The sequence below is a fragment of the Fragaria vesca genome, linkage group LG5 (genome assembly GCF_000184155.1).
Source record: "Fragaria vesca subsp. vesca linkage group LG5, FraVesHawaii_1.0, whole genome shotgun sequence".
Lineage (NCBI taxonomy): Eukaryota > Viridiplantae > Streptophyta > Magnoliopsida > Rosales > Rosaceae > Fragaria > Fragaria vesca.
The window spans coordinates 187,944-213,449 of NC_020495.1; the positions used below are offsets into that span (position 1 = coordinate 187,944).

At 38.4% G+C, this 25,506-nt stretch overlaps 4 protein-coding genes across 4 annotated transcripts in view; 3 read left to right on the forward strand and 1 right to left on the reverse strand.

Annotated features, from left to right (window-relative positions):
- The window catches only part of LOC101314946 (transaldolase-like), a 4,839-nt gene extending 2,098 nt beyond the window's left edge, over positions 1-2,741 (forward strand). Inside the window, exons 8-12 of the mRNA XM_004298612.1 lie at positions 42-111; positions 192-269; positions 679-776; positions 880-1,015; positions 2,256-2,741. Of these exons, the coding sequence (XP_004298660.1) occupies positions 42-111; positions 192-269; positions 679-776; positions 880-1,015; positions 2,256-2,402 (529 nt within the window). The 3' untranslated portion in view covers positions 2,403-2,741. The remainder of the gene's footprint in view (positions 1-41; positions 112-191; positions 270-678; positions 777-879; positions 1,016-2,255) is intronic.
- A 1,547-nt stretch (positions 2,742-4,288) lies between these two features.
- Positions 4,289-8,442, forward strand: LOC101315234 (acid beta-fructofuranosidase-like). Its single transcript, XM_004298613.1, has 7 exons — positions 4,289-4,852; positions 5,910-5,918; positions 6,104-6,960; positions 7,192-7,353; positions 7,445-7,680; positions 7,920-8,007; positions 8,090-8,442. The coding sequence occupies exons 1-7, from the start codon at positions 4,405-4,407 to the stop codon at positions 8,372-8,374; spliced, it is 2,085 nt and encodes a 694-aa protein (XP_004298661.1). The 5' UTR covers positions 4,289-4,404; the 3' UTR covers positions 8,375-8,442.
- Positions 8,443-11,522: 3,080 nt separating this feature from the next.
- LOC101290761 (monocopper oxidase-like protein SKU5-like) lies at positions 11,523-15,611 on the forward strand. The gene is made up of 9 exons (XM_004298614.1): positions 11,523-11,889; positions 12,158-12,267; positions 12,360-12,630; positions 12,729-12,867; positions 13,450-13,816; positions 13,946-14,311; positions 14,405-14,483; positions 14,954-15,153; positions 15,242-15,611. The coding sequence occupies exons 1-9, from the start codon at positions 11,749-11,751 to the stop codon at positions 15,339-15,341; spliced, it is 1,773 nt and encodes a 590-aa protein (XP_004298662.1). The 5' UTR covers positions 11,523-11,748; the 3' UTR covers positions 15,342-15,611.
- A 157-nt stretch (positions 15,612-15,768) lies between these two features.
- LOC101308581 (insulin-degrading enzyme-like) lies at positions 15,769-22,984 on the reverse strand. Its single transcript, XM_004300663.1, has 19 exons — positions 22,811-22,984; positions 22,651-22,726; positions 22,530-22,576; positions 21,918-22,030; positions 21,665-21,738; positions 21,457-21,552; positions 21,230-21,349; positions 20,447-20,680; positions 20,023-20,156; positions 19,593-19,749; positions 19,319-19,471; positions 18,642-19,021; positions 17,984-18,133; positions 17,674-17,856; positions 17,280-17,483; positions 17,090-17,184; positions 16,799-16,952; positions 16,350-16,471; positions 15,769-16,241 (listed from the first exon to the last, which is right to left on the reverse strand). The coding sequence occupies exons 1-19, from the start codon at positions 22,982-22,984 to the stop codon at positions 16,004-16,006; spliced, it is 2,904 nt and encodes a 967-aa protein (XP_004300711.1). The 3' UTR covers positions 15,769-16,003.
- Between the last annotated feature and the right edge of the window lie 2,522 nt (positions 22,985-25,506).

The following is a 25,506-nucleotide window of genomic DNA, read 5'->3' on the forward strand; positions in this document are numbered from 1 at the left end:
GGACCGCTTCGTGATGAGGGTTTCGATCATTTTTTCTTCAGCTTTGCTCAAGCTGCAGCTGCTGCACAAGCTGGCGCTTCTGTTATTCAGATTTTTGTTGGGCGTCTTAGGGTAATGTTGTATGTCAAATTTGTATGCAAACTTTCTTAATTTAATGTTTATTGATTGTTAAAGGTATATTTATCATTCAGGACTGGTCTCGCAACCACTCTGGTGACCCGGAGATAGAGGCTGCTCTCAAAAGAGGAGAGGATCCTGGGTTGGCCCTGGTAAGTTGGAGAGTTCTCATCTTGTGGTATTGTACTTATGTACTGCTGTTTTTCGCAGTCCTTAAAGGAAACAACTTGCTGTTTTTAGTTGTACATCTCAGTTATGATTACTTGTCAAATATACAAGTGGTTTGCATTTTGTAAGATTTTCAACTTTTTTTTTTTCAACTTGTTTTTCCAGTTGTAGTGTCATCTACCGAATTCTCAACACCATTAACATTGACATTTAAGCATTCATTGCAAATTTTATCCCCATCACATATTGAAGTCCTCTAGGATGGTTTTGAACTTGCTATGTGTAGAATTATTCAAGTGGCCTGGTTCAAGAAACTAAAATAAGACAGCTTCTGTTTTACTATAATAATGACTACAAAACTGCTCCCATCTGAGATATTTTCTGACATTGCAGGTGACAAAGACATATAACTACATTCACAAATATGGACACAAGTCAAAGTTGATGGCAGCAGCAGTTCGCAATAAGCAAGACTTATTCAGTCTCCTAGGGTAAGTTTATACAACTTGCTTCTTAATATTATGTAGCTGGAAATTCGCACATAATGAACTTAATGAGTGACCTTCCTGCTCATGTTCTCTGGTATTCATTTAGTGTCGACTACATCATTGCACCACTGAAGGTATTGCAATCACTCAAAGAAACAGTCACTACTCCTGAAGAGAAGTACTCTTTTGTCAGGAGGCTATCTCCACAATCTGCTGCCAAGTACAATTTCAATGAAGCAGAGGTCTACCTTCTTTCCTGTTCTTGTTTTTACTTTATTTTATTTCTCCGATCAGGAGTTTCTCATTATAACCTATTTGCTAGCTAGTGGCGAATGAACTATAATATAACTTCAAACAATAACATAATGCAATTAAAATATTACTATAAGCCACGGTAGGCAACATGATGACTCAGTTGAACATGCTCACCTGTTTGTTTTCTGCACTCCTATTGGTACTTCAATTTTGATCTTTTAAAAGGAAGAAAAAGAATGTATCTTTAGAATCTAAACGATACCTAATGGTTAATGCATCTATTTTGTTGAGAAGAAAGACCAAGTATGTTACTCATGCTAAGCGTTAGTATTTAGACTATGTACTGTTTACAATACTTGCCAAATTTTGTGATGAGCATGTTTAGTTACCCATGATAATGTCTTCAAGTTTCGAAGCGAAAGGCAAGAACTGTTTATAAGTTCAAGCAATATATGTGGTCAGCCATCAACATTATTACTAGAAATTCATTGACTATGGAGTTGGCATTCCTTAAATCTGCTAGAAACACCAACAAAATTCCTTATCACTACATCTTATATAAAACATAATTTCCATTCTGCCATGTGGCCAGCCACCATCTGCCTTATCAACTCGTTAGTGTAACCTCTGACCCAAAAAGAAAAACTCAGTAGTATAACCACTTTGATCACCTAGCCTGCAATCACTTCAACAGATGTCTCATATTATCTGCCTTGGTTTCCATGATAGTATGAGACCACTCAATACCTCCTTTGACATTGTAGTAGCACCACCATGGCACCATTCTTGTCATGCTGACGGCAATATGTATTTCTACTCATAGGTAGGAGGAAATCAGATCACATAAGTCTAGCTAATGTACTTATATTCATCCCACATAGGACAGATATGTGACGTCTTAGGGCTCCCCACTAAGATATTGCATTTATGCTCCCCACCATAAACATACGTGATACTTCATCCTTACAAACAGTGAATTTAGTAGGCTCAAACAAGCAGTTATTGCTCGTGTTAATATTAAGTACCTGAATTAATCTCTGGCTTCAGCCGTTCAGGAAAGGTTATGATTGCTTAGAGGCCTGCCAAATTGTTTTGGTTCAAATTGATAGGCCTCTTTGTTGAAATTTATCTCCGACTGTTTAGTTTACCCAACTGAACTGGTTAATGGACGTGGGTTGGTTGTTTTTCTTTTGTTTAACATTTATTAACCAATCTTCGTCTTTTCAGCTCATTAAGTGGGACCAATTAACATTTGCATCAGCCGTGGGGCCTGCAGCCGTGGAGCTTCTGGCTGGTGGACTGGATGGTTATGCGAATCAAGCAAACCGAGTTGAGGAATTATTTGGAAAACTTTGGCCACCTCCAAATGTGTGAAGAGCTCTGTTAAGTTGTTCTGCGGATCTTCCCTTCACCAGGAATAAGAGTGAAATGCCGGTTCGGGTCGTGCTTTTCCTTTTTCCTCTCCTCTCTTTGTAATGTTTATATCCAGCAAAGACCAGATATCAGAAAAGTTCTTGATTTTGTCATAAAAGACGTGCACAGCTTATCTGAACTTGTTAATAGACATGAGATGGGCATGCTGGTGAAGCTGTAGCTCTCATCCTGTAACAGTGTTCACCCCTTTCCCCTTTTTGTAAAACTTGCCATGTGGTAACAAAGAATCAGAAAACTCCCCAGGACCCAATGTGTGCTATATATCATTCATCTTTTCACAGTAGCAATACCAAAACAGGTTTCTGAATGATTCTCAACGACCAATTCAACTCATTTCAGGATTCCATCGAGAAGACATTTACGGTTCTCAATTATTCATGATCGAAGACCAATTCGGTTCTCTTGTTTGCAATCTTGTATTATGGCGTTGGCTTGGTTTATATCTTAGGAAGTTTTTCGATGAGTATATATCTTAGGAAGTTGGAATTAATCTTTGTGGTGTAGAAATGCAAGAAGAGAAAATTAAAACTTATCCTGTCATGATTCATGACTCATCATGACTCATGAGAAGGTACTAATTAAACTCATATTAATGGAGATCGATTTGAATATTTGAGAGGGCGGCCTGATGAATTCTTATCTACACTCCATTCGTAAGAAAGAAAGGAAAACAAAGGGAATAAAAGGACGTTGGTTGGAGGTTCCAATTTCCAAACTGTGATTTGACAGAACTGAACAACATGGTTAATAATCCAATCCAATAGTATATATATCCTCCAAAAGGGGACTGATCTATAGCTCCATTTTGTGATTCTGTGGATTTGCAAATCCCTTGTTTCTCTATCTTCATGGAGCCGGCCAGTTGCATGTGGAAGACTCTAGCTCCAGCATCTCAGCATATGGGGGTCGGCACTTGCATGTGGAAACATGCACAAACCTCAACAATGCCAATCAGTTAATCATGCAGCAAACTAATTAGAAAACTACAAAAGGGTTGCGTTCTGGTTTAGGTTGCTTGTGTATTTATTCATTTTGTTTTTTGCACAACAATGCATCATTATTAGTGGAAGACAAAACTCTATAATGAGGATTTGATATTGGCCAAGGAGAACAATGATATTAAGCAAAGCTGCCGAGTCACCATGTTAGGGCCAATAATGAAACCTAATATATGTGGATATATATATATAGACCACGGATCGATGATCCTACTTGGTATAATTTGGTATTTTCTAATTTGTAATCAACAGTTTAGCAGATGTCGCCTTCTAAATCCACGTACATCTGAATCACCAAGAGCCTTGTTAAGTTGAACTGCTCAACCAGGTCTTTTGTGGAGCTGATAGTAAACCTACAATATGGGTGAGCCATCGCTCTTATTAGTTTGGCTCTTGTTGATCGAGTCTTGTATATGTCAAATTTGAGAAAAAGGAAAGACGATACGACTACGTTACATACATCCTCCATGCCATGCCAGCAGACTTATAATTAACACATGGCATTTCTGTTACCTTGACGTACAGCCTCACGTTAATCATTCCTTAATTAAGAACAAAATGTTAAATGCCATTTCCATTCAAGCTCAAAAGTTCATGAATTAATATTAAAATTTCCTTACAAATTTATGATGATAGGACAAGAGAGCAGCTTACCCACCAGACTCGCAAAGCCAGCTTCAAACCCTGTTGTCCACTTCTTCAGCAAACCAGAAATTTCTTTGTCCACTTGTGTCCCCTCCCCATGCCAGTTTTCAAAACCTAAATTACCTTAATCTTCCTCGTGCTTTATATACATGGAACACATGCACCTTGTCTGAAACTCTGACCCCCCAACTCATTTGGAAGGATACGAAATCCAGGAACTAGCCAGTATAAAACAACCCCATTACTCTCTCGTTTCAGATCAAAATACTTGTAATAACCTAAGGCCAGCTGAATCCCCCATGGCAGACAGAAGGCCTTTGCTTCCGTCCGACCCCGATGCCCTTCCCACAGCCTACGCCGGATCCTCCTCCTCTCCGGAGATCCGGCGGATACACGTGAAGGAGGTCCTGGCGATGTTCGCCGGGGTTGTGATGGTTTCTTTGTTGGTGGTCATTATAGGGAATACTGGTCATGATCAGGAGGCCGGGAATGCCAGCCACCACCGGAACTACATGCCTGATAAGCCAATGCCATTGACTTCGTCTTCGCCGACCAATGAGACTGCGACCATACCAGACAAGTTGCAGGCGGTGTCACGTGGCATGGCGGCCGGAGTGTCGGAGAAGTCGAGCCGGTTGTACAGCAGCGGCTTCGGGGCAGGCACGCCGGTGTATCCGTGGAACAATAGCATGTTGTCGTGGCAGAGGACTGCCTTCCATTTTCAGCCGGAGAAGAATTGGATGAATGGTATGCATATGTTTGCATTTACTCTTCTTTAATCTGTAGGTTATTTGAATACTCAGATTTCGATTCAGCTAACTCCAAGATAGATACATTGAACTACATAATTCTCCTAATGCCGGCTCTAGCCAGAACACAACTCCTTAATCTCTTCCTTCTTTTTTTTTTCCCCTGATCTTTCACAATTTTTCATTTATTGAGAGGCCTAGACAAAATGATTTGCTTGTATTGAATTTTTAAGTTATGGGCCAAAAATGAGATGTATGTGTTGATTTGAAGCATGTGGGTGGCATAAAGGAAGACATTTGTACTTGGTTTTTCTTCACTATTTGGTTGCAAAAAGATTATTTCTTCATTTTCTTGTGGGGGTCGTGAACAAAGTGATTCTACTTTTCAAATTTTCAAGATGTCTATCCCATACTCTGTCTAATACTTTTACATTTTATTTCTGAGTTTCTTGTTACGTAATACTAAAATAACATTACTTTAATTTTCATGTTAAGATGAGATTTCGTGATTTTTAAGTATTCAATAATATAAAATTAGTAGAGAGACGATCGCATTTTATTTGAAAAGAAAAACAACTATTCAATCCAAAATTCATTTGGTCTATTCCTTATATATATGCAAACGTTCTTATCCTTTATTTCTAAAAAGAGAAGTGTATACGTTCCAAATTATCAACCTTAGTACGTACTTGACTCATGTTAACAATAAAATGATGTAATTGTCTACCTATGACCAAAACTTGTGGTGCCAAAGAATTGTCACCGAAAAAACTTATTCGTAAGAAAAGTATTATTGGTGACTAACTAATACAAACGTACCCACCTTAAAATGATGGCTTTGACTGCAAGTAAACTAATCAAATGCATATATACGTACGTGATACAATTTTCAAACACGCGCGTTCTTTTGCGTGAATAGATTACTTTCTTCATTTTATTTTATTTATTGAATTTCAATTGTTTAATTTCTACATTATTGATTTTGGTTGTTTCCTGTGCCTTGTCCTTTTCATTTGCAATGCTCTGATTCGGGAATCCTCTTCTTGCTGCTTCAGATCCCAACGGTAAGCCAAAGTTTCAGTTTTCTTAATTGTTTCGTTACTCAATAATTTTTGTCTTTGCGTTTTTATTTTATCGTGTGTGTACGTATGAAATTATAGTTTACCAAGTCTCGAAATAAAACTTGATTGATGTGGACAGTTGATTACAGTTTGTAACTTGTTAATTTGCATCAAATTTTGGTAAACAGGTCCATTATTCTACAAGGGTTGGTACCATTTTTTCTACCAGTACAATCCCAAAGGTGCAGTTTGGGGAAACATAGTATGGGGTCATGCAGTATCCAGAGACTTGATCCATTGGCTTCACCTTCCTCTAGCAATGGTAGCTGATCAATGGTATGACATCAATGGAGTCTGGACTGGCTCTGCTACAATTCTCCCCAATGGCCAAATTGTCATGCTCTACACTGGTTCAACCAACGAGTCCGTCCAGGTCCAATGTCTTGCATACCCTGCTGACCACAATGACCCTCTCCTCACCAAGTGGATCAAGTACTCCGGCAACCCGGTTCTATTCCCCCCTCCCGGGATCGGAATCAAGGACTTCCGGGACCCGACCACCGCTTGGTACACCAAAGAAGGCAAATGGAGGATCACAATCGGGTCCAAGGTTAACAAAACTGGTATATCTTTAGTTTATGACACCAAGGACTTTATTAAGTATGAGCAGCTTGATGGTGTGCTTCATGCTGTGCCTGGTACTGGAATGTGGGAATGCATTGATTTTTATCCGGTGTCGAAAACTAGTGACAAGGGGCTGGACACTTCTGAGAATGGTGCTGATGTGAAGCATGTGATAAAGACTAGCCTTGATGATGATAGGAATGATTACTATGCATTGGGGAGTTATAACGAGCAGACTGGAAAATGGGTTCCTGATAATCCAAACATTGATGTTGGGATTGGGATTAGGTATGATTATGGGAAATTCTATGCTTCCAAGACCTTCTATGATCAGAACAAGCAGAGAAGGGTGTTGTGGGGATGGATTGGAGAGTCTGATAGTGAAAATGCTGATGTCCAGAAGGGTTGGGCATCTCTTCAGGTACGTACACTGGTTTCATTTCATTCCATCTCTTCTAGTACCATAAGGCGTTTATATATGTTCCAAGACTCGGCTTAATGCGACTTGAAAATTCACAGACTTGCCACATAGGCCTAAACTGTCTAGTAACAGAACATTTCCCTTTAGTTTTACGTACTCTTTTGCTTTGGTGTTTCATTCTCTTCGATCTTATCTCTGATTGTACAATGTTTCTGGAATGATTTTGAACAGGGAATTCCAAGAACAGTGTTGTTTGATCAAAAGACTGGTAGCAATCTACTTCAATGGCCAGTGGAGGAGATTGAGAAATTGAGATTGAATATGAACAACTTCGACAGAGTACAAGTCAAGGCAGGGTCAGTGGTGCCACTTGACGTTGGCACAGCCACACAGGTCTGCATTCTGTATGCTGTTCTTAAGTTCATATCACCATTTGTGGGAAACTATTTCTTGGCTGAAATTCTGATTGGCATGAATGTTACAGTTGGACATCGTCGCAGAGTTTGAGTTGGATCAGACGGTTTTAGAGAGCACAGCTGAATCTAACGAGGAATTCAGTTGCCAAACTAGTGGTGGAGCTGGCAAACGCGGCGCATTGGGACCCTTTGGTCTTCTTGTTCTTGCGGATGACGGCCTCACTGAGCGCACTCCTGTCTACTTTTATGTTGTCAAGGGATCTGGTGGCACTGTCAATACCTACTTCTGTGCTGATCAAACAAGGTGCGTATTAAGTTTTCCATGGTACTTAATATCGTGCATGTTATGTTATTAGATTATGAATTTATGAATCACCGAATCAAAACCTTCAAAACACGATCGTCCCACCTAATAAATTGTTTAGATTCATAGTTTGACAATATAACGTATGAGGATGCATGATTTGATATTAGTTGGTTACTTGGTTGTACGTAATGTTGAATTGCACGCTGAACTAAATATGTTTTCTCTCTGTATTATAGGTCTACTGTGGCAAATGATGTTGTTAAACAAGTTAGTGGTAGCTATGTTCCAGTGCTGAAAGGTGAAAAGCTGTCTGTGAGAATACTGGTAAGTGGATTGAACTATGGATAATAGAATCATCAAATTTATGACCTTGGCTCACTTCCATTCAATCATATATGTATTCCAGGTTGATCATTCGATCATTGACAGCTTTGCTCAAGGTGGACGAACAACGATAACAACGCGCGTTTACCCAACTCAAGCAATTTATGGAGCTGCAAGGCTTTTCTTGTTCAACAATGCTACTGAGACCAGTGTTACTGCCTCACTCCAGGTATGGCAGATGAACTCTGCCTTCATACGCCCATTTTCACCTGATGCAGCAAGCCATGCAAGCTTCACCCCTGTCACAATATTCATCAATTTCATCGTCCCATTCGGACTATTTTTAACTTTATATTTTGTAAGATAAGAAAGATAATTGATTTGGTCCGCGGATGGTAGTATGGAAACATTAATTCTTTTTGTCGAAGAGTTCAGTACCAGTTTCTGCAATTTGATTCTTAATTTGATCCCAATAGAGTTCAAAAGCGTACTGATCCTTCTCTACAAGTGTTTAAGCTATTTCTAGTTACATATACTTAGCCAAAAAGAAAGAAGCATGCAGAGACGATGAAAGTTAATGACTGGTTAAGCAATACATCATTATAAGCTAGACCAGTGTTACTATATATAATATTCCATCTGAACTATAGTGATCGTTCACAGTCGGCTCATTAAGATTTCATATATTCGGATCCTGTTAAATTGTGAGCAGGATTTTTACTAGCTATAGAACGATTCATGCATGAGAATGCCGTCTTGTGGCTATAGATCGATGGAACCCCTTCTAGCGAGGACCTTTAAGTTAAGGACTTGGTGAGGACTTTTCGGCTTATCCCACCTTTCGATCTTATATCCACATCTTGACCGTTCAGTTTATAGGTATTTATGAGTGGATCATTTCTTCAAATTTTCAGCTATATTGAAAATTATTAAGACATTCATAAGTGTGATTTATCAATTATGAACTTGAACGGTTCATATTTGACAGATTTGGTTCGTCCATTAATTTGATATAGTTTGTTATCTTAACGAACACTAATTTGGGGGAAAATTTGTAGAAATGATCTACTCATATAAACCTAAAAACTGAACGGATGAGATGTCAAAATGTAATCGAAAATTGGGTCTTTTAAACCATAAACTGAAAAGTCCTCACCAAGTTCTCAACTTAAGGGTCCTCACTAAAAGGGCTCCCATAAATCGATTATTCTTTCTAAAAAGTTCTCACTTGATTGAGTGATTTCACCTTTCCCCCCAATAGGGGTACTGTACCCCAAAAAATAGTCATATTATTGATAGGGCCAGTTCAGATCAAATGTCACAGCTGGACTTCACATTTTGCCCATTATGCATGTCATAATAATTCATACCCACCCAAACAACTTTGTCTGTTCAATTAGTAATAAGCTACTCTCGCCAAAAAAAAAAAAAAAATTAAGTAATAAGCTACACTATGCATGCCGACTCCAATGCATCATTCTGGTTGGGGCAATGTCCCTTGATCAATCGTATCATCGTTCCAATTAAGTAACCAGTACTGGAGCTTTTATATTGTTATGTTTTTGGTACATATATAATTGTGCGTTGATTTGTTAAGACTAATTAAGCTTGCATGCATGATCGATGGACGACTATATAGATTTGATCGAATCATGTACGTCGACAAAGACAACCCCCCCAGCAAAACGTATTGAAATGATGACATTCCTTGCGCAAGTTGAAGTTGTATTGAATACCTCCGGCCATGGCCAACACAATCAAGCTATAGCTAGCTAGCTTGAAAGCTTTCTTGCTTGTCTAATAGTACTCTTTGGAGAAGGAAGGAACTGCGTGCCGGTAAAATTGGTTGTTCTTGGTCCCCTCCTCTCTGGAATCGTTTGGCCTCGCGATCAATCTGTTTATGCTTTCTCTCGTTCTCCATCCAGCTTAGCTATACGCCTATATCTGAGCTAGCTTAAAGATTCTCAATGTTAGGGTTGGCAAAAGTACTCATGATATCGGTACCATTATATATGATATATCGGTTTCCAACCAAGGAGGGAGAGAGATTGAGGATTTTGACTAGCTAATAGCTATTAGAGTATTTTTACCAACACTAATCTCATGGACTACATAGTTTTTCTCTAGCTCGTTCTTGCATGTATATACCGAAACACAGAATTGGTTTAGTAGCTGGCGATAAGAATTCTTAGTTACTTACAGATATCAAGCATCTGTATTGGGCAACTCCTTAACTAAAGTTGAGCCAACCTTTTAGCTAGCTAATCAAACCCACCCAATACCAAATGCATGAATAAACGACATGGTGGGGAAACCATGCACATGTTAGCATGTATGCTTGAGCATGCAACAACAACTATTTCACCATGATAAAAGGCATATATAGTGCTTTTCAAAAAGAAGAAGAAGAAGCATATAGTGGTATTAAGGAATTCATAAACCATAAGCATTAGTGAATTTTGTAGATTCCAATCCAAGGCAAGAAAACCTAAAAACAGAAAAAAGAGGGGAAATTATGAAGTGGATCCATGATAAAAGGTGCTTCACGGGCCAGGGCCTTTAGCAGTGCCCGGCCTAATAAGACCCCCCAGCCACAAGGCGTACCACCCTAGCTACCACCCTTTTTTTTTTTTTAAGCATATTATGTCATCATGTCTCCTCCGGTAGTCCGGTGGGGTGGCCCTGCTAGTGTTTATCCACTCCGCCTCGATCTCACTAAACAAGTAAACAGTCAAAATCCAGTCACTCCCTGTGTATGGCATCTCGAGGTAAAACCAGTGGACGTATTTTAGATTTTGTTATATTCATTAAATTAGACTTGGTCCCCTATATATACATTAGTTTGTTTGTTAATTAGTTGCGTAAAGAATGATCATAATCTACCTGTTAATCTCACTCACTCATGAGAGCAAAATGTTATTTTAACTGTTGTACACATGTAATCATAACTCACAAGTTCATAACCAAAGGATACTCTTTGAAGAGTTGAAGGGCAAACCCAGAAATGAAGAATCAAATGTTACCTAGCCTGCGCTCTAATCCAACCATCGCCAATATATATATATATATATATATGCCTTTGGGGTCCCCTATTATGGGCAGTGCCTCACGGCTGGCAATCATGTGGCGCTTTCATAGAGATCTGAACGTTGCAACACCCTGTTATTATTTATTGTTCTTTTTCCTATATTTATCTCTTTCAATTCGGCTATTCCTTTCATCTCTTCCGAATCCAGACGACAACAGTAGTCGTAGTAGTAGTCAAATAAAACCAAACCCCCCTCGCGTGGGACTAATGTTTCTTTTTGGCTCCAATGGCTCTCATGAACTGGCTATTGGCTGTCACTCCCCTCTTTCTGTCTCTGAAAATGTTTTTTTTATCTCTCACTGTGTTCATGAATGGTGACCGGTCACCGACAAAAGCTTAGCTAGTTTTGCTTGGATCAGACCTCAAACCCAACCAACCATTGTTTCCTATTCTTTTTTTCCATAATTAGGCCAAGAAAAATACCACTCTATACTCTATACAATAGAAGAAAGTGTCAAAGAAAAAGAGCCGTTTTTCTGTCTCTCACACACTCTCTCTACTTCCAGAGCTTCTGGTTCTGTTCTCTTCTTTTTCCTCTCTTTCCTTCTTTGATTCTTTCTGATAATGTAAACAAAAGAAGGGAAAAGAAATTGGCTTTAGAGTTTTGTGATACACATTGTAAAAGTCTTTGGGGGAGTGAGAGAGAGAGAGAGATGGCTTTCAAGAGCTTTTTCACTCTGTTTCTCATCCACATTTGCTTCTTTGCGAGCTTGAGTTACGCTGAAGATCCGACCTTTTACCACGATTTTGTGGTCTCTTACATCACTGCTTCTCCTCTTGGTGTTCCTCAACAGGTTTGCTTTCTCTCTCTACCTTGTTTCTTCTGGGTTCTAGCTGCTTTCTAGCTTGTTTCTTCACTTTTTCCAGCTACTGATGACTAAATGACAGATGGGTTAGCTTTAGATTTCATAAAATTTGAATCTTTAGCTCCAGATCTGCTGAATGTACTTGTATTTTGAAACTCTGAGCTTAGAGTGCTAGTTCTAAGCTTATAGTGATGTCAAGTAGGGAGCTTTTGAGGCGGCTTCTAGTGATTGATTCTAAATCTGCATTACTTTGCAGGTTATTGCCATTAATGGAAAGTTTCCTGGTCCTGGTATAAACGTGACTACTAACAACAATGTCGTTGTCAATGTTCGGAACAAATTGGACGAGAATCTACTGTTTACTTGGTAAGATTTACTGTAAAGTGCTCATGGTTTTCAATCAGACACATTGTTGTTATATATGGATTGGGTTTCTGAAACTGGATTTTGTGTTATAGGGCCGGAATTCAGCAGCGGCGTAGTTCATGGCAGGATGGAGTTCTTGGAACCAATTGTCCAATTCCCCCAAAGTGGAATTGGACTTATAATTTTCAGGTTAAGGATCAAATTGGGAGCTTCTTTTACTTCCCATCTCTTAATCTCCAGAGAGCATCTGGAGGGTATGGTGGGTTTATTATAAATAACCGGGCCGTAATTCCCATTCCGTTCGCAACCCCGGATGGGGATATAACCATTTTGATTGGTGATTGGTACACAAAAAACCATACGGTGAGTACTCGGTGAAATTCTCAACTGCTTGTTAAGTACATATTTGAGATTTGGTAGAGTAACACACTTGATGATGATGGTTCCTTCTTTAAATGTAGGCTTTGAGGAAGACCCTTGATGCAGGGAAAGACCTTGGAATACCGGATGGTGTTCTCATCAATGGGAAAGGCCCTTACCAATACAACACTACACTTGTCCCGGATGGCATTGATTACGAAACAATTGATGTACACCCAGGTGAGTATTAGCCAATTATTTATATATCTGTAAATTAAGCAATGCAGTAATTTTGGGAATGCTTAATTTGGATTTGTTCTGCGCATGGCATTGATCATATTCGTCTTGAGAGCCAGATGCGTATGGTTTCCTATCATGCTAGCATTTTGAGTTTATTTGAGCGTAGAGATTCAGCTCACAAGCAACACTTCAAACCATTTCTGGATAAGTAATTAATTTAAGCGAGTCAGAGTAATGTTCCATACAACTGACATGACTTATCTGTCCATCAGCTTTGCTTTATCGGTTGATTGGCATTAGCATGTGAGATCAATGACCCTGGTTTCAGAAGGGAAAGCTTAAGTCCCGGCTTATTACTCATATTTAGGTGTTTTGGTGGAAGACGACTTATGACTTTAAATCTATGATCTTTGCAGCTGTTATTTGTATTATAGCACTAATTGTAGCAAAATGATTCTTGAAAGTCATATCTGTGCATAAAGAGTTGCCAAGTCATTTCACATGTCAATATTTATTGTATACAAGGAAATTTCTGTGGTTAGTTCCCCAAACTTCAAATTACAACGATGTGATTTTGATCAGGGAAAACTTACCGTCTTCGCGTACACAACGTTGGAGTGTCGACTACTCTAAATTTCAGGATTCAGAACCACAATTTGCTTCTAGCAGAGTCGGAGGGATCATATACAGTGCAACAGAACTATACGAGCTTAGATATACATGTCGGACAATCTTATTCATTTCTGTTAACAACGGATCAGAATGCTAGTAGTGATTATTATATTGTAGCAAGTGCTAGATTTGTGAACGAGTCACATTGGAAAAAAGTTACTGGAGTTGGAATCCTGCGTTATTCTAACTCCAAAGGAAAGGCAGCTGGTCCCCTACCACCACCACCAAGTGACGAATTTGACAAAACCTTCTCGATGAACCAGGCCAGATCCATCAGGTGTGTTCTTTGTTAATCTTTTAGATTCTCTTTACTATCTTTTATATATTGTATTTAGATTATTCAGCAACAATTTCCTGACTTTGTCATCCATATAAACCTATTCTGAAAATTTGCCAACTTTTGTAGATGGAATGTATCAGCCAGTGGTGCACGTCCTAATCCACAGGGGTCTTTTAGATACGGCTCCATCAATGTAACTGATGTTTATGTGTTGAAAAACAAGCCACCAGTAATGATCAATGGGAAACGCCGAACAACTCTAAGTGGAAACTCATTTGTAAATCCTGCCACACCTATCCGGCTAGCTGACCAGTACAAATTGAAGGGTGTTTATAAGCTTGACTTCCCAAAAAGGCCGCTTACTGGAGCACCCAGGATGGAAACATCTGTGATTAATGGAACATTTAGAGGATTTATTGAAATCATACTTCAGAACAATGACACCAAGATGCAGAGTTACCATGTGGATGGATATGCATTTTTTGTTGTCGGGTAGGAGTTCCTTGAAGTTTATTGTATAAAACATGCGTATGGTAGTGTTTTATATACCTCTCAGTGCCTTTAACATGCAATGATTAATTGCAGGATGGATTATGGTGAGTGGACAGAGAATAGCAGGGGGACATATAATAAGTGGGATGGAATAGCCCGTTCTACAATACAGGTATGGTTGTTACATAACCAACTGGTTTATTCATAGTTAGTTCCTCCCTTAAACCTCACCTAGTTTTTAGGTAAGCATTTACTTCCTAATTGTGATACTTGTTTCATAGTTAGTTCCTCCCTTAAACCTCACCTAGTTTTTAGGTAAGCATTTACTTCCTAATTGTGATACTTGTCAGTTGGGACATTTTTTTCCCTTCACTCAGATCAGCTATCAAAGAAGTATGTTCTTTGCAAACCCTCAAATGAAGACACAGAACAGTTCTATTTTCCTCATTATATGGCCTAGCACTATATTGCTGAGCACTTGGTCATTACAGAGACTTTAAATATGAACTAGTATAGGTGTATAGTAGTAGCAAAGCTATGCAAACTTTGCGACATTTATTTCATATTCACTGCTAATACTGTAAATATTGGTATTACTGTATCAGAATGAGTTCTCTCACTCCTATTTGTGTATGTGTTTAGGTTTATCCTGGGGCGTGGTCAGCAATTTTGATTTCTCTGGACAATGTTGGAATCTGGAACATTAGAGCTGAAAATCTTGACTCATGGTATCTCGGCCAAGAAACTTATATCAAGGTTGTGAATCCAGAACCGACTAACAAAACTGAGCTTCCCATACCAGACAATGCCCTATTTTGTGGTGCTCTAAGCAAATTGCAAAAGTATGTCCCCACCCATAATAGTACTAAACCTTCTCAAGTCGTTAATGTGTGACAGCAACTAATAACTACTTATGATTCCTCTTTTCAGGCCTGAAGATATCTCTTCGGCAGCATCACTCACTATTGTTCAATCAAAGGTGTTCACTCTGCTGATGATCATATGCACTTTAATTCCCATTTTCCACTAAAGGGTTCGGCTTTTCTGAGGGGGACTGTATGTTTGTTGGAGCCTAGGTTCTTAGTGAGAGGTTTGTGGTTGGGTGTTTAGGTTTTGATATTAGGCTTGTTGATATCTTCAGTGAGTTTGACATTCTTTTCTTCTTTGTACGTTCCATGATTCCTTTAATTGATCGGGATTTATGGCTCCATGGCTCCTTTAATTGATCGGGATTTATGATTCTTTTATTATCAAGAACCCATGTACTGTTTGACAATCAATCAATTCATCAATTCAATTCAATGCCACTTCCTACCCTTTGATCCAATTTCTGTAAAATGAATTTCTGAGACAGAAGACGAAGTTTTTGGCTTTGCTGTCACGGGGTCTGATATTTTGTCAAGGTTTTTATGTTTTGTGGTCCTGGAGATTTTGGTCGAAAAAATGCATCTTTCAATGAAGGATACAGGCAAAAAGATAACAAGGAGGCTGAATGTTATTTATTGTCTCCAGTAAGGTACATACAGAGACCTGTATATATGAACAAAATTGCCATTCAATGCAGCGAAGTGCCGGTTTCAACTACAAGACCCAAAAGGTGGTATAACCAGAGTCCAAGCATTTGGTTGGTTTTTTTTTTTTTTGGTAACATTCAACCAAGCACCGTTGCAATGAGTCCTCAAATTTTCACAACTATCCAAGATAGAATTCAGATGACATCTTAAAGGCTGCAAGGTCCTGAATGAGTTGTATAGACTCCGGTGGTGCTTCAGCTTCTTTCAAATCAGAGTTGCAACCCCAAACACGAATTGCAAGTCTCCGACACTTGGGAGATGATGGTTGCAAGTAGGTTTTGTAGAAGTTAATAATGTCCTCCTTCTGAAGGCTTCTGACCTCTTCAGCTACCCTTTTTGGCCAGTCATATGTATACCTGTAGATCAAACATTTATCAGACAGTGTTGAAGCACAAGCATTACAGATCTCAAGGCATGACATTCTTAGATCAACCTGACTAGTAGAGATCATGTATACAGAGTACCTTTTATTGGTAATTTCCTCCCAAAGCCTAGACGTTTCATGTCCGAGTGTTTCATCTCTTTCCAATAGATTTGCTATTAGTCCATCTTTATAATTCTCAAAGGAATCATCATCCAGTCCGTGCTGCAAATGGCAACAACAATGCAGAATCAATAATAATGAAATATTGTATTATTGTTTGAGAATGCACAATTTAGAAAACTAAACATGATGAAATCAGATTCATACCCACACACTAGAGATCCCTTGTATATGTTTCATTATGGAACCTCTAGTTGTGTGGATATTACATTGGTGTAAAATGGTTAATGTATACATAGTACAGAACAGTTAATAATCTTACTCACGAATTGGGGAAAACCTTAAACTAGTATTATCGTAGCAGCATCCGGAAGGAACCTAGATTGCTTTTTTTTTTTCTTCGGACAATAAGGAGCCTTGAATGCTTACCAACAATAGATCCACACCATTTATAAAGTTGTCAACTCTCCCTTGCAAGTAGATTGGGTTGTGCTCAGACGACTCAACACAGAAAACAAAGCCATATACACGACATATTTCTCGCAGGCCACACCAAACAACATAACCAAGCTGCTCCTTCGTCCTATTTCAAGAAACACAATGGCAGTTCTAAAAATATAAGTCTAAAATAATCATCTGGCCCCAAATAAAATTATATTATCAGAACAGATTCTTTAGCTAGTCAGAATGCAAGCAATACTTTCAGCCTCAAACAAATACCTTAGCTGATCGTAAAGTGGTTCGTCTACAATTTTCATAAAAAGTTTTGCCAATGCTCTCAATCTGGTGGACTCGATCTCAATTTGAAAATATAACTGCAATGTGAAAACAAAACAAATGGGAGACCAACAAGAGGTACATTTATGATTTTATGGATAGAAAACCAAGAAAATATATCCACTTTAATTACCTCAATGACAGAGTTTGTTTCAGAATTATTCTTCACACAGGCTTCTCTAACGAGGTTAGCAGAAGGAGGAAGGCACATACAATGATCCTTATGCCTCAATTCGATAGGAAGTGGTTCCACAGTAAAATTGGTTTTAAATATATTGGAAAGGTGAAGTGCCTCTTCTTCTACCAGATTTCCATGACAAAAGCCTTCAATGTAAAGCTGTGCATATAGAGGAGAGAGGAAGTTGAAATCATTCTAATTATTTACAGAAATTCTCCAAATAATATAACAATTATTAAATTCACATTTGATAGCTAGTCTCCAATTCTTTCACTAGGCATGAAAGTGGAAGAAATGGGAGTCAATAAGTCAGAATCAGACAAACTGGTCATATGTGTATAGTATATACCTGGGAACAAAGCTCGGGAATAAACAACTTCATATCAGAAACAGACAAACTGTTCAAAACTTGCAACTCTTCATCTACATCATAATATTTATGGTACAAAACTTGACGTCTCAAATATGAAGAGTGACTCTGAGGATCCATATTAGTGTTCTTTAACATTCTCTCCATTCTTTCTCTGATAACCTGTTATGTGTTACTTTGTCATAAGTCATAACCCAGCCATAACCTAACAAGGTATTCTCATTTGTATACATAATCAAACTTGAACCAGACATAGAGTGGACTGCAGACATAATGTATTCCGGCATACCTCGAAACGATCATATGTTGGCAAGAAGTTTCTGGTCACTGTCAGAATTTTTGACAATAAAGCTGGAAGCTTATCGTTGAAACCGTAAACCTTCAACTCCATAAAGTCGTTAGATCCATTTACATGAGTTCCCAGCCCGGCAACATTGGCCTACACGCAGAGAATAAAGGATCCATCATTGTATAGATCCTAAATCATTTTTGTTCTAGAACATAGTTGCTGAGAACAGAATGACTAATATTGACCAATAAATTATTAAATTTTGGGGCACAATATAAGTATAAAGCCACTATAATTATAAGTTATATCTTACAACTGAAATCCTAAACAGTAAAATGATCAAAATGAAGAAGTGTGTTAAGAAATTTAAAAATGTAAAGAATGGAGATAGATAGAAGAGAGACGACCCAGTTCTTCAAAAATTTAGAAAAGCAAACACATTCATAGTTCCAGATTAACATGATAATTCTCTGGAAGTTATATACAGTGGTTTTCTAGCTTCTACTATTAGCCACAATAGCATCCAATTTTTATAATGAACCGAAATGGATGCACACTACAGAGATATTCAAATTGATTTAAATTCAAGTGGTGTTCCTAGAAAGAAAGAAAAAGTTTTTTTTAAACAAGACCTTAATCTGATGGATGAAATATTCACCTGATATACTATTTCATTCAGCTCATCCTCAAGAAGCTCAATATACAGTTCAGTCAAAACATAACTCTTCACATTATCATATCCACCCTTCAGATTTATGCGGAAGTATGCATTTACCCGTGGTTGTTTAAAAGTACTGTCAAGCTTGTACCAGATCTTCACCAATGGTTCATCAAGTATACATCTTGGAGAAGATATATTTGCACTATCAGGACAACAGACATCTGAACGGATGGAGAAATCACCAGGAATGAACATATTCTTTAGAGGGAGATGCAATGAATTATCAACTTCTGGAGGATCCTTCCACAAATTCATCAAAGATGGAGATATATCTTCTTCAGTATAATGTGAACCAAACCAAGGCTCGCACTGGAAATCTGAAACAGTTGAAGGGATTGTTAGTGCTTGAGCACACTTATTTACTCCTGCAAAATCCAAATAATATATGAAAGTATGTACTGTGTAGCATATAAAATGAGGCATAGAAATCATTCTCATTTTGTCAGTTAGAAATAGGAAAAATATAAGGATAGCACGAAGAATATAACATGAGCCACTTCTGAAAACTAGTTAAAATAAAATACGATTGCTAGCAGCCAAACAAAACAATGAAAATAAGAGGGACAAGAAGCACCTTTTTAATTTTATTTTTTTTGGCATAATAGCGAACTTACTTTCCAACTTGAATGAGGACTTTGATATCACATCAATCCTCATGTTTTCTGGTCTGAAGAAGCCAAGAACATATTCTATCAATTCCTTATCCCAAGTCTCGTACACATAGTCCCCATAAATAACATGTTCTGCTGAATAGCGTAATAAATTTCCTGCAATACAGAAATTATGAGATTTAGTATGAAATAAATGTACATAACTTGATACATCTTATGATCTGTGATACTTGCAGACAAGTAAGAAAGACATGGACTTTCAATAACAAAAAAAAACCTCCAAGTTTTACAGCATAATCATCCTGGGGCTGATCCTGCATAAATCTAAAACTCATGTTCCCAATATCCTGGAGTTCCCGGAATATCCATTCTTGAGGTGATACTTGACGCAATAATTTAATGTATTGATACACCGAGCCAACTATCTCAAAAATCTGCAAGTAACCATATAACATATGAGAAGTGATATACATAGAGTTAATTTCGCTTCACTACATATGTTCAGCAGTAACTGAAGCTTTCCAAAAGCAATGAATTATAAAGTGGAATTACGGTATGCCTCTAGTAATTCTTACGTTCTCCAAAGTATTCTAGGGAAGATAATCTAAACTTAGGTTTTGTTCCATGATGAAAGAGAAACTCACAAATAAGAAATGGGATAATCAAAGTCAATCTCATGCCAAAAGATGGATAGATAGAGATAATACCTGCTCCAATCCAGAGTCAGTAAGGTATATGATCATGCAAAAGACATCAGCCACAGAATAGCGGTTCACCGAAGCATTGAGATATGTTGCCCATCCTTTAGCTTTGAGATAAAAATACAGACTTCCCCTGCCCTCTGGGAAAGAAAAAAACCCAGTGATCAGAATAAACTCAATTAAAACTCGATTTAGTAATGTGTAGCCAGCCAAAAAATATTAGAGGGAAACGCATTGTAAAAATCCATATACAAGACATGCAAAAAAATAATAATTCCAAACATAGGAAAAGCATGAATGGAGACCACTCTAAGGAAATAACATTTAGACAAATAGTGCAGCATTCAAGCTCTCTTGTGTGCAATATGAACAGTTTGTTCTCTGCAGAGGAAATCATCAACATAAACAATTTAATAATGAATCATCTTACCATGCTCAAGAAGATGGCTTAAAAAATAATCTGGGCATTTCAAATAATGTTGATGAAGACTTGGAAGTGCCCATGCTAAGTGGAGTATATGAACATCATTAACGGCCTCTAGCCTGTAAAGTTTTCCAACATTCCAAATAGGACCTTCAGCTTTGAACTCCAGGTTAACTTGGGGACCTTTTTTGACATCTCCAAACAATTCCAAAACCCACTGCTCAAGTATATCAAGAGATTCTGCAACACTAAAACCATTTCAATAAATATAGATTACATCTATCAGCAGTTTTGAAAAGAAGAAGATATGTGTTAAGGGAAATATGTTTATAGTATTACAGCGACAAGTTATCAACAATGCCACTGAAACACACTGTAACAGTCAATCTCCAATATCATCAAAAATTCATCTTTATTGTTCATGACTTTGATTTTCACGAATAGGTTTTACCAAAAAAAAAACTGCTCACAGAACAATCACAACACAACACTTCTACTGACAAAAACTCAATGTGTAATTTTTTACAGCAACATAAACCTCTACCAATTTACATAACCAAATATTCATGAGGAAAACAGAAATCGCGAGTAGATAAGTATATCATACTATGCTGTAAAGACAAATTGAAATTTGCATGTCTAATAGCACACCCTTTTGGTCCACGATACAACAACTTGCTAATCTTATTGTCATGGACACCATCTCTGTAAATTATCCTCCAAAAGATATTGGTAAAACTTAACAGAATTCAAAAAAAAAAAAAAAAAAAAGGAAATTAAAACTTTCACCTCCACCAATGACAACTAGCTTCATTAATCCGCCATGGTAATAGTCTGTGTACATTTGCATTATTTGTTGACGTAAGTTTATCCCTTTTTCCCTTGCATCATCCAAGCTTCTCTTATTTCCTTTCATGCCAGATATAAAATAAAAATTTAGTTGCATAAAAAACACAGTATCGCTAAACAAATACAAAGTAAAAGGAAAAAGGAAACACCATGGATTCAAGTTTTACCCCGACTGAAATTATTAAATGGGTGACCAGGTGTGGCTGTATGACCTTGAAGTTGTTCAAGGCGGCAAAAATCGTTTTGCAGAACCCGGTTGAACTCTGCATTGCATTTTGAATACAATTCAGTGACAAGGAATTTTTATGCTGCAGTCCTGTAAGCAAAATCTGGCACAGTTTTTGAAGGAATAACTTTAGAAAGACTGGCATGCACCTGAATCTATAGACTGTAACTCTCGCTCCATGGCTTCACTTTTCATTAGAGGTGACACAAAGAACTGAGAAAATCTAATAAATCAAAGAGCCCAAATAAATATAATTCATTGAGTGAGACAAAGACAAGTATCAAGTCAAAATAGGAAGCATCACAGAAAACTAAAAACTCAGTTCACAGACCAAGTATATCTCCAATATTAAAGACTTCATTTGTCAACATTCGATCAGCAGATGAAAAGCTTAGTATTAACCTTGTCAAAGCACCCTTAAGAAACTCTGGTTTCACTTCAAAGTGGTACGATGTATTCTCTTCACGCGTGCATGCATTTGATGACCCTCCGTGCTTGGACAAGTAACTGTCATACTAGCAAAGGGCAGAATCAAAACAAATGATGGCATAGCGTAGAGTACACTGTTGTCTTCCAAATAACTTGAGTTCGAGCTTGTAAAAGCATTTGACAGAATAATAATCAACCAGTAAAGAACTGAGGCCAACACAAGAATTTCCACATGGTCAAAGAAAACTACTCTTATATCTTGTGAGGGGACACAAAAATTGAACAAGCTGCTATTTGTTTCTTTGTCATGATAAACCATTCAGTCTCCTAAAAATTTAAGAAATGCAGCCTGACACATTACTGAGCAGGTTGGCAGCAAAGACACAAGCAAGTCCAACCCACATATATGGGTTAAAAAGCAACCTTAAGATGCTGTCAGAGTAATAATTCTTGATACTTAAGCTGCTTCACAGTGGCATGAATTTTATTATTGTATGTAACCTCATCTTTATGAACAAGGCAGACGAACAAGTGCATTCCCAACTAAAACAAGTAATTCAAAAGAGAATTCAGATGCAAGCATACCTCGTTTTCATCTGGGAACTTGGTACTCCCCATGAAAAGCATGTGTTCTGCAAAACATTCAATACGTAAGTAATTCGGTCATCCTTGGTTAAAAGGGTGTACGCTGAGTTGTGACACGAACCTAGAAAGTGTGCAAGCCCCTGTGCCTCAGGAGGATCAGAGAAGCTGCCCATTCCAACAAACATTGCTGCTGCTGCCTGCAAACACCATCAAACATCAAATTAAACAAAATGCATTCATCCGACACTTGAGTCAACATTGTGGGCTACAAGAAATCCAACCTTCTTGGTCTGAAAAGCACCTCCCTTTAGCGTGTGCCCGGGTTGTGGGTAAATATCAGGGTCGTGAAGGAGCAAAGCAGTGAGGCCATTCTCAAGCGTAATCAATCTGTACAGTTTCTTGTCATTAGGAGACTTTATCACAATGTCGTCCGACGAGAAACTGCAGCGACCCATCGAAAAGGGAATGCTGTAATCAAATTTTCCTCGCTCTTTGAACAACAGAATGTAAAAGTCTGAGTCTTCATCTGCCGCGTTGAGATTATTTGACTCCTCTTCTCAATTTTCCACAAATGAGACCCTGGTGCCTGTCTTGCACAATACCAAACTTGATTTGGGCCTACGAAGTTTGGAGTCCTCTGTATATCAAAGAGTGTTCAGGCCCAACAAGAAAACTTGGTTTTGAACTAGGAGAATGGAGTGAGGTTTGAACCAGGAGAATGGAGTGAGGTTTGAACCAGGAGAATGGAGTGAGGTATGACATATGTAGTCATAATCCGTAATGGTGTCGAGTTGGTAAGAGTTTAATTGTGGTAACAGTGAACTTTGCTATGCAATTAATCATATAATAACAGGTATGACATATATTATAGTTGTATCAACTTTCAAACACTATACATCAGCTGCTTTCTATTATGTGGATGGGAACCGATATATGAGGCAACAGCATAAACTCTTTCCAGCTCCTTTTCTTTTCTAGAGAAAATCTTACGTGCGACAGCCGCACCACGTGATTGACATGTGTGACCTACCAGTCGCACAGCGACACGTGTTTTTGTTTTTTTATGGCAGCTCTTCTTCTTCCTTCCTCTCTCTTCTCCGGCGAAACCGATCCCTTCAGCTCCCTCTGCCCATCCGTCGCCTAACCACCCCCCCCGGCGCCTCTACCATAAGCCTGACAACCTGCCGCCGTCGAGCCGCACCTCCACCAACCTGTGCAAATCACGCAGAGAGAGGAAGGAAGAAGAAGAGGGAGGAAGGAAGGAAGAAGAAGAGGACGAAAGAAGAAGAGTTGTGAAAAAGCTTCGCCGGAGGGGATCTGTTTCGCCGGAGAAAGGAGGAAGAAGAAGAAGAAGGCAGGTGTAGGAAAAAAAAAAAACACGTGTCAAAGGATGATTGGGTGCACATGTGCCAGGTGATGCGGCTGTTGCACCTAAGAATTTCTCTCTTTTCTATTCTTTTTCTATTCTTTTAACAGTTTCTTAATTTCTTTGAGCAGTCTTCAGTGTTATATCTTGGCACTGATAAAATAGTTTGGGTTCATATTTAAAACCAATTGACAATGAATAAAGTAGAAAGAGCACGAAATTAAGACTGTAATCCTGTATTTGGACTGATATCTCAACAGACAATAAAGATATACTTGGTAATTATGGACGCTTCTTTTAATATGCTAAATGCAAACATACATGTATGCTTTCTTGAAAGCTAAAAGCTGATCGGGGAGTGCTGCTGCTGCATGGGGTGTACGTATGTTTGGTGTCGAAGATTGCATTTTGCGGGGGAGATGGAGCTTTTTGAGGTAAGATGGAGGAACAGATTGAGATGGATCGAGAGCCCCAACTTTTTCATTTGAACAGAGACTTGTAGGGTTTTTCTCTTCCACGTCTTCATGTGTTTTCAGCCTCTTTAATTTGATGTTACTAATTGGGAGGGACATTATATCGATCAAATCTCACCTTTTCGTAATGGTCGCATCGTATCCTATGCGCATATACCAAGTACTCGATTACTTCACTTTGCTAGTGATCACGCTTATACCTGTTATATATAAAGCTTCCTTCTTATGTTGACTCGCTACTACAATCGTGGACCAAACTAAAGCGCGCACTTGGATCTATATTTCTACTGCCTCTACTATGTCTGCCAAGAGTTGAATTGGTCGCCATAAACTTTACCTCAAGCTAGAAATTGATCAAGAAGATGAAAGAAGAAAAATAATTCAAGTGAGAATTACTACGGGGGCAGCAAGTGATAGATGTGATCAATGCCGTACTAGTAGCTAGGTTTGCATACCCCTTTGTTTTTGTTCGCCGGCCTCTGTCTTTCTTAATGTGAAGGCCGACGTCAAATTGTCTTGTACGTACTTGTTTGCACGTACACCCCTTTGCAGCTAGCCGTTGTAAACTGTAAATTGAAATTGAGATTGAAATTAGCAGTACTTTTGGGAGGGAAGGGACCTGTCAGTTTAGGGTGCTTATTTGTATCTGCTGGGACATACATACATGTCCTCACTAGGCAATTTGAGTTCAAGTTTTTAGCTTTGATCAAGTAGCATTTACTAAGTGTTTGGCCTTCCCCAGCACGTATTGATTGAAGACGCCAAAGGATCCAGATCGATGCACTTCGAAAAGACATAGTCAATTATATGTCTTGTGAACCCTAGCAGACAAGCTAACGCAGAATCCCTGCAATTTCTGGTTCTTCATATATATGCAAAGAGAAATTAAGCATTTCAAACATAGCCACACGGCCCACATATTACGTACGTACTGTTCCCATGGATATACTATTTGCTGGATTTATTTGAAGATCGAATGCGATATTAGGAAACCCTAATTGTTTTGCTAAGTTTACACATGGAATATCTGCTAAAGCTAGCTCCAGTGGTTAATTAGTTCAAGTGGCATGGTAATGGAGATATATGTGGGAAGATAAGTTCAAGTGGCATGGCATGGTAAGGGCATTTGAAGAGCCAG